Source organism: Schistocerca piceifrons, chromosome X, assembly GCF_021461385.2.
Source record: "Schistocerca piceifrons isolate TAMUIC-IGC-003096 chromosome X, iqSchPice1.1, whole genome shotgun sequence".
In the NCBI taxonomy this organism is placed as follows: domain Eukaryota; kingdom Metazoa; phylum Arthropoda; class Insecta; order Orthoptera; family Acrididae; genus Schistocerca; species Schistocerca piceifrons.
Genome location: NC_060149.1, coordinates 533036271 through 533053374, shown reverse-complemented (window position 1 = coordinate 533053374; position 17104 = coordinate 533036271). Strand labels below are relative to the sequence as shown.

General features: G+C 39.4%; 1 protein-coding gene across 1 annotated transcript in view; it reads left to right on the top strand.

Moving 5' to 3' along the window:
* Window positions 1-17104, top strand: part of LOC124722902 (DNA polymerase zeta catalytic subunit) — a 218040-nt gene that overhangs the window by 79503 nt on the left and 121433 nt on the right. Inside the window, exon 12 of the mRNA XM_047248042.1 lies at window positions 6895-6955. Within this exon, the coding sequence (XP_047103998.1) occupies window positions 6895-6955 (61 nt within the window). The remainder of the gene's footprint in view (window positions 1-6894; window positions 6956-17104) is intronic.

Genomic DNA, 17104 nt, shown 5'->3' with positions numbered 1-17104 from the left:
CATACTGGGGCCAGACAGGCAAGGTATCTCACTTAAAAACTACAGCCTAGCAATGGTGACCCATGAAAACCATAACACACTGATAACCAAAGAAATTGAGGATAAAATGGCGGAAAGAATAAGCCATGATAGAAGAAATCTCAAATAATATTTTGAACAATAAAAGAAGAAATAAAAAACCAATGCTGTGAGCAGGAACCCAACCAAATTCAAAGTGAACAGAGGAGAAACCATGAAATGGGAAAATCCAGAACCAGTGGAAGAGAGGAAATGAGAAAGGAGAAGAAAAAATCATAACATGAAGATCAAGAGGAGGGATCAGCTGCTGTACTATTCAGAAATAGCAAGGAGACCAAGAAACAGAGAACAGGAAATAAAGGGAAGAAAGTCAGTGGAGCTAAAACAGGCTGAACTAAAAATGTGGCTCTATGTGGGTAAACTACACCAAAATCTGAGACAGGAAGATGTAACAAAGTTTCTCAGGGAAAACGGAACCTCAGGAGAAATCTTCTATGACTAGCTTCAAACTAAAGGCACAAATAAAGCATTCAGAATAAGATTATCTATCCAACACAACCACGTGGAGTGGCCACACAGTTTGAGGTGCCATGTCACAGATTGGACGGTGTCCCTCCCGCCAGAGGTTCGAGTCCTCCCTCAGGCGTGGGTGTGTATTGTTCTTAGCTTAAGTTAGTTTAAGTAGTGTGTAAGTCTAGGGACCACTGACCTCAGCAGTTGTGTCCCTTAGGGATTCACACACATTTGAACATTCATCCAACCCAGAGAAGACAGCACCCGATTTCTGGTCGGAGGTATATTTTCTATCAACAAACGCACAACTCACACAGCAACAGTAATGACAAAGATTACACCTGAATAAAGACATGGAACATAGAAGGACTGAAGTCCATCATCGCCATGACGCTGATGCTCATCTACCAAGAGAACGACATATTGTTCTGCACAGAAACATTCAGCACAAAAGACATAAGTATCAGGAAATTCTACAGAATTCACTCTGTAGCCAAGAAAGGAGACAGAGAACACCCCACAGGGAGGCTAAAGTGTTTTATAAAACTGCATTTGCAACTGTAATCGATCATACAGATAATACCCTTACAGTAGTCACTGCTAAAATTAATATAATAGGCACATACTTCACACCCAATAGCGAACCAAAGAGTATTATCAAAAAGCTAGGAAAGGCACTAGAGAATATAGAAGATAGCAGGCCAACTATTCTAGAAGGTGATCTAAATTGTTGCATAGACAAATGGAACTCAAAACTACAAATGGTCACAGATTTTCTCATGAACTACCAACTGAGACTGTTAAATCAGGAGGAGGAATACACATATATGGCACCAAATGGGAGGAGTCCAATGGACTTGGTCTTCACAAATGCTCATGGTCATGCGACGGGTGACAGTAGTAAAAGTCTGAATCAAGAAACACCTTCCAATAGTTACTATAGTCAAATTAAGCAAATGAACACAGGGACATGAAGGTAAAAACCTTAAACCACAAGTTTCAAGCCACGTAGATTAAGAAAGCTCCGCTAGTGAACAAAGCAGAGCTACCAGCAGTAATCCACATGATGAGGCAGGGAAAATTAGACCAAACATCAGCTGCTCTGAATGACTTAATCACACACGCCAGCACTAAAGTAATTAAATTCAGATGCACCACAAAGCCATGGTTCAATGAAGAATGTTATGTCATGAAACAAAGGATACAGTGAAGAACATTGAATGTACAAATGCCTGCTGAAAGAAAAGAAGATTATGTATGACCTCCTCACTGAACAGAAATTAATTGCTGGAACACAAATGAATTGATCAAATGACTTTATTTGTTGGGAGACCCCATCTGGGTTTGTTTGGATGCTTAGTGCAAGTTTGTTTATTTAGCGCCACTTTGGCAACTGCACATTGATGATAAAATGATTATGAGGACAACACACACATGCAGTCTCAATCAGAAAAAAATACCCGACCCAGCTGGTAATCAAACCTGGAGCTCTGTGATCAAGAGTCAACAACACTAACCACAAGACCACGATCTGCTGATGCTGAGACAGAAATGAAATGTTACATACTCCTAAGGTCCTTTAAGAAGCTCAAATTGACCTCCCTTGTAAACATGGAGCAATGAAAGCTACACTTCAGAAACCACCCTGCGGATAAAATGTCAAACGGCTTCACACTGCACATTGCAAGCAAACAAGTCATGGACCTAATTGCAGCCAAAGAAGTCAACCATCTTATAAGGAACAGAAAGAATACTAAGGCGGCATGGCCGAATGGGATATACAGGGAACACCTGAAGGATACAATCTAAGACCTGCCAGAACACCTGGCATTCCCATTCAATTAATGTCTCAAGAACAACTCACTTCCACACTCCAGACACTTACAACTGTGCTCTAGAAAGGCAAAGACTGGAAAGAGGACCCAGACTCCTGTAGAAGAATTGCTGTATGAGGTGTTATGTTTAAAGTTTAAACTCTTCTCTAAACTCCTATTAGACCACAGTGAACAAAGACTGTGTGCTAATATCCCAGTGAATCAATATGGTTTCACTCCAGGTAGATCAACAGTGAGCACTGTTCGAGAAGTCATTCAAGAAGTAGCAATGACTCTAGCACAACCCCCTACACCAGTGTACATGTTCTTTATAGACTACTCTAAAGCATTCAGCGGTATCGACAGGAAGAGCCTCATCCAGCAGCTAGAGAATATACTAGGTAATTGAAGCGGCAAACTAGAAATAAGCAAATTAATTCTAGTTGCAAATCATGTAGAAATATACAGTGGCATATTAATGTCAAAAGATATCATCCAAAAAAGAGGAGCCCTACAAGGAGATCCAATGAGTCCAGTACTCTTTAACATAGTGACATTGGACATATCATAGGCACAAGAAATGTAAAACTCCTTATGTATGCAGATGACATGGTCATCCTCTGCAGGAGCCTAGAAGATCTACAAGCCACCAAGGAGACCAACAGATAGTGGGCACTAGAAAACTTGATGGAAAGCTCAAAGACAAAAACAATGAAATTTGAAGAAGGAGGAAAAATATCACAGGTAGACCATCTCGTGTGGTGGGTCAACATTAGAATTCATGTCCAGCTTTAAATATTTGGGAGTAACATTGCAAACAACTGGAACCACTTTCTCTCTGCATGTGCAAGAGTGAGTCTTAGCTGCAACAAAAGCCATTTACGGCATCCCTAAGATGCAAAATGTATCCCAGCCAACTGCAATAACATTATTCTAGCTCAAAGTTATGCCTGCTGTGACATAAAGAATTCAACTAATATGGACCTATCTGCCAGTGAAAAAACTAGAGAATGTTAAAGCTCTTTCACTCTCAAAATTTGCAAGAAATAGCTACACCTAGATAATAGTGCAGGGAACTTCCTTCGTAAAAGATATTGGACAATACATTGTCAATCACCCAGAGATGCAAACATTCAAAACCATTATCAGTGGGAGAAGAAAGCCAGGGAGATACTGAAGGGAACCGTGGAAACAGGAATGGTTAATTCACATACCTGGTAAGGACCTAACTTCCAACTTGGCCACCTGTCCACACATTTTGCCACCCATGGCTTCCACTGGAAGATATACTAGAAAGAATAATATCACAACACCAAGGAGGACTGCATTTCTAAACTTTGCAACAAGTCATGCCCCAGATACCATGTAGTGAAGTGTGAGAACAGGACTGAACCACTAAGCACATTAACAAAAGATTGATGAAAGCCTAACTCAATCATAACTGTACATATGAATTGTGTTTAATAAAGTTATTATATTTTGGTCCCAAGATTTTCCTGGCTATTTTCCTTTCTTTCTTTTCTATTTTACATAACTGTTTGGCTGCATTTAACAAAAGGCATTCTGACATAATGACAGTGCCGAAGTTTTGCATTAATGGTTAAAGATTTCTGGTTACTGGCCTACAAGTTTTTTGTTGTTTGAAAAGCCACAGCCATTTTCCTTGCTCTTGCCAAGTTAGATTCTTCGTCGAAAGCATTTAGTTGTATTATTTCACCTATGTATTTAAATTTTATGCCTGGATGCATGCACTGATTCGGTTGGGAAGGGTTCTACAATCCCACTGTATTCTCTCCTGAGGCAAGCTGGCCCACGACTGTTGTAACTGGTCCTTGATATCCTGGATAATGACAATGGGACAGAGTTGACATCCAAGCTGGTCCCACACACATTCTTTCAGGGACAGATCTGGGGATCTTGCTGGCATAGAAGTACCTCAACACCATGCAGATAGTTCATAGAGACATGTGCCATGTGTGGACAAGCATTGTCCTGTTGAAAAAATGGCACCATGTTACTGTTGAATGAGAGGTAGTTCATGAGGATGTCCATGAGATACAGTTTTACTCTCAGCATTCTCACAGTCACTACCAGCGGTGACCTGATGTCATACCCAGTGACTCCTCACACCATGATGCAAGCAGTAAAACCTTTGTGCCTTTCCCAAATGTTGGAAGACCATACCTTCTACCCAGGTTGCTGCCATACACATTGACAATAGTCATCTGGACTTTGCAGAACCATTATCCATTGCTAAACACAGTGTGATGCCGTTCATTGGCAGTCTATACTTCCTGGTCGTGGTACCACTCCAAATACAGCCATTTGTGCTGTGGTGTTAATAGTATCCTATGATTTGACGGTAATTCCCTAGTCTGGCTGGTTCTAGTCTCCAGCCAATGATTCGGGATGACACAATGTTTCAAGGAGTCTGTGTGGTGCAGATGTGAAGGGATTATCACGTACTTGGTGCACAATACGGTGATCCTCCATCATGGTGGTCAGAAATGGTTGAATAGAATCTTGACAATGAGTATACTTGCTTTCATGTTCCCATGCATTCCAATATTGGCTCATTGCCACATCTGAATGCTTGAAAAATCTAGGCATTGCGTGATTCAACCAGCTGGCCAAGTTAAGACCCACAAAGAGGCCCCTTTCAAACTCTTTTAGATACTGATAACATTGTCTCACATACGTGCATTGCATCTCTGTGTCCTTCACAATGCTCAATTAACATCTGACACTGTTCAGGTTACTTATATACCCTTCCAAGCCTGGTAATAACACTAATGCACTCTGATGGCCACTCTACCTGTCATAGAGCATTGCAGCTCTAATCATTTACGTCCTGTCAATGGTGTGTACATGTGCAAAGTTACATTGACAGCCAACCATATCTCGTGGGTGCTTCACTTTTTGTCAGGTAGTATAAACAAAAGTCATGATTGTTCATCAACCTACAAATAAATAAAAGTCCCAACTGTGGTTAACTTGTGAAAAACTGTAATGCTCAACCAGCATTTACAACTGGAAGTATTACATACTCTCAGAAATGCACTTGAGAAATTGGCAAAGTTCACAAAACCACCGCATAAACGTAGAATCTAAAGTCTGATTCAGAAGCAAAATTTTTGCAAGTACATAGATACAAATAATTCTAAGCTCCATCAAAAACAACAGAAACGTGCAGTTAATCCACTGAGTGGAGCAACGGAACTCCTGCTTCTGGTGTGGTTGAAAACTTGAGTCCCCTCTCTGGCATTAAGCTGGATCATATATCCATGAGGTGGACTACCGGGCCCATAATCCTCTTCTTCCTCCTCGCATTTATCCTATCTAGTGTGGTGTATACATTTCCAGGATTTGGCAGATTTTAATTTATTTAACTTAGTGGCCAGGTGCCCTTCCTGATGCCATGGTCATCAAGGTAATCTGAGGGAGGGAAGCATGTATACCATCTCTGTGAATCATGTAAACTTTGTTCTGTGTGTTACTGTATTTTAACTATTTGTCTATCATATTCTCTGGGTTGAAATTTGGTAAGCAGCCCAGCATTTGCCTAAAACAGCATGGGAAATGCTAAAAAGCACTCTCAGGCTGGCCAGTATATCAGTCTACAGTCATTAATCTGCCATGCTTATTCACTCTGATGTGGGTCACCTTTGCTTCTTGCAAGCTGGCATGCTGCGCAGTAAGCTTTTTGAGCAGGCAGGTGTATCTGTCTGCTTTGATTAATTAAATGGTCTTTTAATTAAATTTAATTAAAAATATTTTCTTGTCGCAGTATGATGTTGCCAGCAAAAGTGGACACATCAGAAGGTTTGTCTCACCAAGCTGTTTAATGTGACACCTTGATTGCTACTGTGTCACCCTTGGTTAAATAGTTATTAATGTTCCAAGATTAGTCTGTTATTATATTCTTCACCCTAATAAACTCAATAAAGGTATGTTGCCAATACATATGTGGTTTTGGAAAGTTTAGTGTATTGCACTCCTTAAAATTATCTGTTGTGCTTCTACATATCTTCCATGATTGCCGTGGTACAATCAGATAAGTAACATGCTTCGAATACTGGCAACACATGTGTTCAAATGACTAATATGGTGGAAGTTCTGGGCACATCAAAATTTGACATTATCACTTGGCCACCTGTCACTGGCCCACTTGGGACATGTTGACTCTGCTTTGCTCTGCAGCTGTAAATGGCTTTGTCATGCCCTCTATAGTACCTGGTGCTCCATGCACTCGTGAGTAGGGACACTGTTCTGCATATCCTCTGATTTGATTCATTTGTGCCACTGTATGTACTGCAATCCTTACCAGTGTTAGAATATATGAAGGCACTTACCAAAACTTAATGGAAAATGTCTTTAGCAGTGTAGAGCCCATGATAGTAGCTATGGTCAATCTGTCTTCTGTGATGACAGCTACAGATAAGCAGTTTACTATTGTGCATCATTATTAATGGTAATATATTCTTGTTTTAAAATACTGAACAATTATTTTGAAATACTGTACTGTGAAACATAATTTTACTAATTTCAGGAAAGTCAGAAGATGAATGCAAGAAGCAGTACTATATTACCACTGGCAATGAACGTTCTGGGTAAGTTTTGTGTGTTTCAATTTATTTATTAGTGCTCTTAGTGAAGTAATCATTTGAGAACTACTCTAGCTGTCTTCATCAGGTGTAGGCATCAACTTGGCTGCAAATACCAAAACTTGGTGGAGTCATCATGTTTACAAAGAAGACCTGGGATTTTTTGTGATATTTTTACTGGAACAGGCAGCTTTCTTATGCAGAATGAATTTTTCACTCATCGCTAGAGTTAGTGCTAGTGGTTAGCTCAATAGATACCGATTTGGGAGGATGATGGTTCAAATCTGCATCTGACCATCCACATTTAGGTTTTCCGCAATTTCTCTAAATCACTCCAGGCAAATACCAGGATGGTTCCCTTGAAAGTACACAACCGATTTCCTTCCCATCCATGAAACAGTCTGAGTTTTTACTCCATCTCTAATTACGTCAGTGTGTATGGGATGTTAAACCCTAGTCTTTGTCCTTTTAGGAGATTTGTCTTCACAGTTTTAGAGAAAAATAAATGGGTTTGAAATGTCTGCAGCTGCTGCAAGTGAAACTATATGCTATGCACATACTGTTACTGTCTCTCTGAATCGATTTCCGTATCACTTGAGTGGCACGACATTACGTCCTTCTCCCATTTAGCTGGCATCTCTTAGAGGCAGTAGTACCCCGGGTGAAACATGGACTGATGACAAAGGGGCTCAAGACAGGTCCTGTCAATAGCTGCGTTACAGTTTTTAGTGCACATTTGGTCTTTTGGTAACTTGTTGCTTCGGTGGGGATGGGTCTTGCACAGCTGGGGGCAGTGGTTGAACCTCCATAGGTTCCACATAGTCTGTTACCCACCCTGTTGGTCACAGCACAGTGGGCATGCAGTGGAAGCAGAGGTTTTACCCATGTCTTGTCGGGTGGAGGTGAAGAGCTTTCATGGGTAATGTGTTGAAGCCTCGAAATTGGCAGTCTGGACCTGGGCTGGCTTAGAAATATAGCTGACAGTGGTTGCAGTCTCAGGTGTCTGCTTGGGACCCAACAAGGTTGTCGGGGGCATAGAGTTATTCATTTGTCACAGCAAGAGTTTATTTTGATATCACACATGTTGCTTTTATCTGGATGTTATTTCAGACAATTGATGCCCGTATGCTCAGTGATGACCTCTTTGAGTCCACACCAGAGTGTGTCCGTATCTGCGAGCCCAGGCCAAACAGCCTGTATAGCAGTGTGGGCATGGCTGCAAGGACTGAGCTCATGGGCTCAGGTGCAGGGGCTGAAAAAGGTGAGGTGCCTGTGGTCGTGCAGTATCTTGGTTATACTACAACCATGTATGGCAGTGAATCAATACGTAACAAGGAAACATGTCAAGGTTTCCTCAGAAGTTGCTATTATCATTTTGTTCATTTTGACGAATCTCTCAGCTTCCACATTTGACACAGGATGAAAAGGAGTGATTTTCAGATATATTATGCCATTCCTTTGGCAAATGAAACAGAATTTGGCTGATGTAAGGTGTGGGCCATTGTCAGATGTGGTAGTGTGTGCCGTTCCATCTATGGCTAAGATTGGCTTTAGTGCTCAAATTGTTGCTGCTAATGTTGCTGGTGACATGTGCAAAGCTAGATAGAACATCAACCATAAGTAACCACATAGTCCCCTTGAACTTGCCTTGAGGTCAACATTCTCATGGCTGATCAGAAGTAGACTATGTAGAGAAACATCACACTGAATCCATCTGTGTATGTTTGCATGTTTCACGGGATTGGACTGGATGTTTTATGTTGGTGTTAATGCTTGGCCAATATACATGACACCTTCCCGATATCTTCATCCTTTCTGCCTCAACATCCCCCAATGTGCCTCGTCTAGTAGTCTGAGGATTGGTATCAGTAATTACCTATCCAAAGATCATTTTAGACTGTTATAGGATTCATCAGCTTAATACAGGGAAAACATAAGTCTGATATACAACCATATGAATATACATGTGTGTTTCATAACAAGAGGACAGGAGAGTGGTTGGCTGTGTCTTTATGAAAAGAACCATCCTGGCATTTGCCTGAAGTGATGTAAGATAACCACAGAACCCTAAATCAGGATGGTTAGAGAAAGTATGAGCGTGCATCCTCCTGACGTATAGTTCTCTTCTGTTTGTGTATACTTTTAACAAGTTATCTTAGTAATGTAAAAAAAAGTTATGCAGTGTTCATTTAACCTAATAACATAAAAAATGTTGACTGCACACAACTCCATACACTTACCACTGACTGTAGAACCACACCTGTGCTGCCATACCTCTATTAAATCTCCATGCCTTCCCACCTGCCTGTTTGAAAAAGTGAGTCGGTATCCCCTCATGATAAATGAGATGTAAAATTCAGAAAAATTGTGAGGCATTAGTTTTTGCACTAGCAGGAACCTCTTTTTAATCATTATTATTAATGCCTATTTTGGATTCTCTGAATAATCTTTAACTGTGTAGTACAAAATATTTAAGAAGTATGCTTTGACTGCATGTTCAAATAAATGTATTTCAGTTATGTCTTTTATTTCCCTGAACAAATTATTATACAGTTTTAATCCCTGGTAAAAAATAGTGTTCACACTTTTTTTTTTTTTTGGCAAATTTAAGTCCAAACTGGCTCATGTTCCATTGCTATATTATTGACATACTCAGCAATTAGTTTTCTGGTGTGCACAACATACTGATAGATAAACTCACTTGGCACAGTAAGGAATGCCACTTTTTAAAATATTTCCTTACATTGAGCCATTAATAATTTTTGCTGTTATCCTTGCAGTCCTTCTCTGCAGTTTGAAAGTTCATTTATGTTTTGTACTTTTGATCCCCATAACAGAATCCCATAGCTAAGAATTGAGTGAACATAAGAACAGTAGGTTACCACAAGGGACTGACTGTTACACACTGATGATACGACTCTAAAGGCATAACATGCTGAAAACATTCTCTTTACCAGTATCTTTGTGTGTTCATTGTATCCCAGTTGACAATAAATAATGACCCCTAAAACCTTTATGTTTGCTACACAGTCTACAGATTTATCATTTATGCTTAAAGTGACAGTTACTTTCCCTCTTCAAGCTGAAATTTATGCCATTTGTCATTTGTCTCCTCAACTAATAGTTCTAGTGTATTATCGTCGACAATAATATTTTTTGTAATCAGTACAAATAATTTTTTCTCCCTATCCTGTGTTGCCTGTTAAGCCATAACTATATATTTAGAATATACGAGGGCCGTTCAGAAAGTAACCTCTGGTTGATTTAAAAAAATACACCAAGTTAAATAAAAATATTTTAATATATACATCTTACAACTACATCTTTGCACTATTTTTCTACATAGTCTCCATAGCGATTGAGGCACTTATCGTATCTCTTCACAAGCTTTGAAATTCCTTCTGCATAAAAATCACCTGCTTGTGCCTGGAGCCAGCCTGTGACCGCATCTTTGAGCTCTTCGTCGTCATCAAACCGCTGTGACCCGAGCCATTTCTTCAAATGCATGAAGAGGTGATAATCACTTGGCGCCAGGTCTGGGCTGTAAGGTGGATGGTTGATAACGTCCCACTTGAAGGACTCAAGAAGGGCCGTTGTTCTGCGAGCAGAGTGAGGACGGGCGTTACCGTGCAAAAAAACGATACCGGAAGTCAGCATACCACGGCGTTTGTTCTGTATAGCCCGTCGTAACTTTTTTATTGTTTCACAGTACACGTCTTGATTAATGGTCGTACCACGTTCCATGAATTCAACCAACAACACCCCTTTGGCATCCCAAAACACCGTTGCCATCAGTTTTCTGGCAGAAAAATCTTGCGAGGCTTTTCTTGGTTTAGTAGGCGAATTTGAATGTGCCCACATCTTTGATTGTTCTTTTGTCTCAGGGTTCACGTACTTAATACAGGTTTCGTCACCGGTCACGATTCTGTTTAACAATGGTTCTCCTTCGTCCTCATAACGTGACAGAAAGTCTAATGCTGAGGCCATTCTTTAAGTTTTGTGGTGGTCGGTAAGAATTTTGGGCACCCATCGTGCACAGAACTTACGGTAACCCAATCTTGCTGTCACTATCTCGTACAAGAAGTCTTAGAAATCTGTGTAAAACCAGTAGACAACTCCAACATTGAGAAACGTCGATTTTCAGGAACTTTTGCATCAACTGTCTGAACGAGTTCGTCAGTCACCAATGATGGTCTACCACTCCTCTCTTCATCATGAACGTTTTCTCGTCCACTTTTAAATAAACGTACCCATTCACGGACAACTCCTTCACTCATAACTCTTGGTCCGTACACGGCACAAAGCTCACGATGAATAGCTGCTGCAGAATATCCTTTGGCTGTAAAAAACCTTATGACAGCACGCACTTCACATTTGGCGGGGTTTTCTATTGCAGCACACATTTCAAACTGCCACAAAAACTAAACTAGCGCAGGTACGACGTTCACTCGACCACGGCTTGATGCCGACTGACCTGTTGAGTGCGTGAACGCACAGATGGCGTCGCTACTCCCCCCACAACCCGCACTGTGACCAATCGGAGGTTACTTTCTGAACCGCCCTCGTAATTGGTCTGAGTATACTCTCCTGAGGAACATCTGTACTAGTATGTTTGGGGTCTGTTAATTGTTTCATTAAAATTTGGGATCATATGAAGTGTAGGTCTGTCTACCTTTTGCACCTTATTTACAAATTACAAATAGAACCACTAATTAGCTATTCCTCTTACACCTAGAGCCTTTCGTTTAGTAATATTTTATGGTCAGCACTCTAAAAAAAATATGGACAGATCTAGAAATATACTTGTAACACAATCATCCCAGTCAAGACCTTCAAGTATCACTTTTTAACGTCTGTTATGGCAGACATTTTACTTCTGCTACCGCAGAAGCCAAACTGTGCTTCGCTAAGAATGTTGTGTTTATTTAGGTCACTTGTTAATCTGTCTTTCATTATTGATTATATTATTTTGAAGTATGATGAGAATAAGGAAACTGGGCTGTAGTTTACAGTATTTTCTGCATTACCTTTCTTTAGTAGGGACACAAGTTCTCTGTGCTTTAAATACTATGGAAAAATATGTGAACTAAAATCCTCGTTTGTTATGCGTGTTAATGGAGTTTTTATGCTGTCTGTGCATGCCTGCAAACAGAGAATGGCTCCTCATCTAAGTCTGCTGACTTCTCATTTTTTAATTTTTGTGTTGTCTTCATGGCTTCTTACTCTGTTATGGGATTCATAATCATTGTGCTGGCTACACAATTCACTTGTGGTGATACACCTGTCTCTGCAACACTCAAAAAATAAGCATTTACAAAATTTGTTTGTTCTTGTGGATTTTCTATTAACCTGCTCCCATCTTACTTTTTCTGCTTTCTTGTTCTGTGATGTGTCATACCATTCTACTTTAATTTTTTTGCATTTTATATAATTATAATTAAATGATTTTCTTACAGTAAGCAGTACTCTCCTGTATATCTTTTTGTAACTGTGAAAATAATTTAGGAACAGTTGCTTATTAAACTCATGATCAGGATTCATTAGTAGGTGTGAGAGGACATTTACAATTGAGTAGTGGACCAGTAATGGGTGTCAGAATGGTAATTGCTCTAAAACAATGCCCATCACTGTATTGTACCATCTTACCTGGTAGGTTCACTTAAGGGAAAAACAACAAAATTAGTGGCTTGTGATCTGTGAACAGGTGGAATTTTTTTCTGTACAGGGAAATATGGAATTTTTTTAATACTGTAAATAATATCCAGTGCTCCTTTTTCTGTGTGACTATAATTCACTTGTGCCACCATAAATGTTTAACATATGTATACAATTATAAAATCTTCTCAGGTGATAAACTGAGTTATGTTATCATATTGTCACAGGGTTTCAATGAGTTCCGATCCCATCATCTTCAGGTGAAGTTTAAGGATGCTGTTTTGCCACCACTCAGCTGATCACCTGAGAAGATTTTATCATGAGGAATACACTGAGAAAACCTACAATCACAGGTTTGCAATTGGCTGTTCTGTTCTGCCATGGGACTTATGGGAGTGAACAGATCTTGTCAAACACAAATTGTGGCACATCTATCACCAGCGATAGATATTTTTCTGGTGTAAATGTGGCTGGACTCAGAGCAGACTTCAAACACCAGTTTCAAGGACATTTTGACAAGTGGTGGAATGCTGAAATTTGACTTCCTTTTTTTGGAGTTGATTGAGGGGGTGTGATATCTGCACAGAGTTCAGTTTAAGTTTTCCATAATAATTTATCTTGCACAAGAAGGACTGGACCCGGAAATTTTTGGCTGTGTGGATACTATCAGCCAGTTCAACTCGGACATTTATTCAGTGGCCGAGGTACTGAATGCATGGCCTCTTTACAAAAGCATATAAATTTCTAAACAAAATACTATTATATTTGATGTTGACTGAATCTTGTATTTAAAAACCAAAGCCAAGAAAGGTAACTATACCATAAATGTTTGATTCAGCTGGTGAAGATACTACAAAAAATGTTACTGGTCCACATCAGGGCTTAACAAGTAACTGATTTTGAGTGGGTGCACTGGCTCCTGCTTCGGCTCTTGCTCACAAGTGGATTCAAAGTCATTGCAGTTGGAGCTGAGTGGTCAGCAAAGTAAATTCAAGCACACGCTGTAGTTGCAACAGCACAGGAAAAACACAAATTGTCAAGTGGGGGATGATCAATTTGAAAGTGGTGCCACATAATAGCAGCAATGGTGAGTTGTCATTGTGTGACACTGAGAATGTCTTTGCTTTTCAATCCACAGTAAAAGATATCTTATCCATTCACAGGAAAAGATTGGTTTGCAAAATACTTACTGTGTCACAAGACATTGAATACATTGAGAAAGTTCAGTTTGCAAAGACATTGTATGTGTCAAATAATATGGAGTTGGAAAATGTAAGGATTCAAGGTTTTAAAACTGAAAAGAAAGATCTTTGAGGAGCAGGAAAAAAGCAAAGAAATATGAAGTGGTTTTGCTGTTTGTGTGAGCTACAAAATTTCACTACTTTTAGAAAAATCCTTGTACCATTCTACGGGTGGTAATTTCATAAATGAAAACTTGGTAGTTGCAGCTGAACATTTATGGCCTATTCGGGCCATCATCAAACATGACAATCGTACGTCACATACAGGATATGGCCGATAACATTCAAAGTCAGCTTGCAAATCTTTGTGAAGAGTTTGTTACACACTCTTTAGTACGCAGTTAAAGAGTCAGATATCAAGGGCACTGCCCAACTCCCCTTGTTTTTCCGAGGCATGAACTTGAAGCCGGAAAAAAATCTCTTGTACTTAGCAGCAATGAAGACTGTGACATCTGGAGCTAAAAAGTATGGAAAATATAGGTTTGTTGTGGATTTTATTAGTTTAAGTGTCAGCAGATGGAACGCCAGCAATATTGGGAAATAAATCAGTATTCATAGTGCAACTGAATGAGAAAATGAAAAAACTAACAGTACGCAATGAAATCAGGAGTGTTCACTGTGTTATCCACCAGAAGAATTTATGTATAAATAATGTTATTTTGAAAAAGTAATGAGTGGTGTTAATGCAGCTAGTGATATATGGGAGCATGCACTTCAACACTGCCAGTTCAAGATTCTTGATGACATTGACAGTTCAGAAGTCTGCTGTATTACAGTGAGATATGTTGATTTAGTCACTGCCCATGAATGCCGTGTGTGATCAAGAACAGCCGGTGGTATAACCAGCCATCTGAACAATTTAAACACTTCACTGATTATGCAGTTTCAGATGACTGAGTTAAGTGAAGTGTACAACCACATCTGAAATTTAAGATAAAATGGGTTGCTGCTGGGCCAGGTTTATTTTTTCTATAATGGACTAATGACTTGTGACTTCTTTCCAGCAACCCCTGGAATAGCAGCTACCACAAGTTACACTGCCTGCTAGACAGGTACTGTCACATTTTCTGAATTGGTTTCCATATCACTGGGGTGTCAGGATATTAGACCTATTTTATCCCAAAAGACAGCAACTGGAACTTCCTTGCTGGCAAAAAGGCTTAACTTTGACTGGGGCTCTCTCTCCTCTTTTCCTCTGCTGCATACTTGTTATCTTTTTGTCTTGCAATCAACAACTGCAAATTAATAAGGAGTAACAATTTGTCATTAAAACACACATCCTTCACAAACTGACTTGGAAGCCACTGGCATATGTCAAAACAAACATTTCTCTTAACATTTAAGCCTACCTCCAACATGATTTTGAGGACAGTTAAATTTATTGGAATAATCTATTATGAAGTTCCAAAAGACCACATTCTTGTAAATAGGTGTCGCCTGACCTTATAAGTTGTTCTTCCTCCATGACAACACCCCAGCTGATTCTGGTAGTTTTATCAATCAAACTTTGCCTCACCCTCACTCCCCACTCCCACCCCCTTTTTTCAGATTCTTTTGATGTGGCACCCAAGGACCCTTTTCTCTTTCCTCAGCTGAAGAAACTATTGCATGACTGGAATTTCATGAATGATGACAATGTGATTTTTGAGATGTAACATTTCCTAAACAGCCAAAATGCAGATTTCTCCAACCAAGGTCTGTAAATGTTCTTTTTTTGTAGACCCAATGAGAATTACATCATCAAGGAAGCTAGCATATTGAAGTATACCACAAATAACCATATAGCCCATTGACTATAACTTGCCAGTGCCTAGTTCCTGAAGTCAGTCTAGTTCAGTTTTGAAGTCTTCTTTTTATGAAAAAATAATAAACCTAGGCCAGCAAAAAAACAAGGTATATATTCCATATTTTTGAGGTATCTAAAAGCTCCACCTGGACCAAAATGGATTTTGCAGACGCTTGGTGTATTTCTCTTTTTAGAATGTTAAGAGACTACATGATCTACCAGTTAATTAATTCATATATCTGAACACTTGTAGACAAGCAGTAGGCATCTGCGACATCAGGATCAATGATTCCACTTGGCTTTAAATGAATACTTCATTGCCCCTGATATATTTCACAGTCCTGTTTCAATTCCTCAAAAGCCAGAAACAGTGGCAACGCTAGCGTGTGGTTGATTGGTTGTGATCGATGATATCTTTGCTGTTGTAGTACTTGTGTGGTGGCCAGTTGCTGATCTTGACAGTACTGATACTGTTGTGAATTCTGCTGTTGTTACACATTCATTTGTTCTCATTGTTGTTGCTGTGTTATTACTATTTACTGCTATTGGTTCGCAATTAATTTCGATAATGCTTGCTCCATTTTGTTATTTTTTGTGTGAATGGTGATACACATTTTATTTCAAAATTACCCAAACTCTGACCTTGGACAACAACAGAATGGCACTGAGAAGAAACTAGAAGTGCTAGTACACTAGTTAGTTAGGTCCTTGTTCCACCGGTCAGATATGCGATAAGTGTTATGATGTGGAATGTGTCAACAGAACAAACATAGAACACATACATACAACTCAATAAAAAATAATACTTATATGGCTCCATGATGGCCAGTGTTTTTAGTGACTGTTTATATCTACTCAGGTATTCTTGTATAGTATAGATGGAGTTGTTAAGGAGAAAGCTCTTTAATCTACATTTGAATAAACTTCTTCTATCTGTCAGACATTTTAGTAGCATATTTCACTCCTTTTTGTTCCAAAGTTAGATTCATTAAAGGGTTATGCAGATCATTTTCCTTCTAGTTTTGTAATTGTGTATATCTTTTACTCTCAGAATTAGATGGCTTGTTGATAGTGAATTCCATAAGTGAATAAATGATCATATTGGTAACATAAACACAGATATTCATTACATGTGTACAAAGTGTGCCACACACCCACGTGTGTTATGAAAAATGGCATACCCGCACAAGGGTGAACAGGAGATGCTGTATTTGTGACAGACAAAACTGGGGGGGGGGGGGGGGGGGGGTGAACTGTGTTTTTTCAAAGTTTAAAGCTTGCCTGTTTGTGCAAAACTATTAAGTAACTTTCCCAAAAACATCATTCACTATTTTCTCTGTTGATGCTTCTTTGCTCAGCTTTACAGCAATGCTTGTATCATCTGCAAACAGGACTAATCTTGCTTTCTGATTCAAATAAAATGGCAGATCATTAACATAAAGCAAAAGCAGTAGTGGGTCAACAATCGAACCC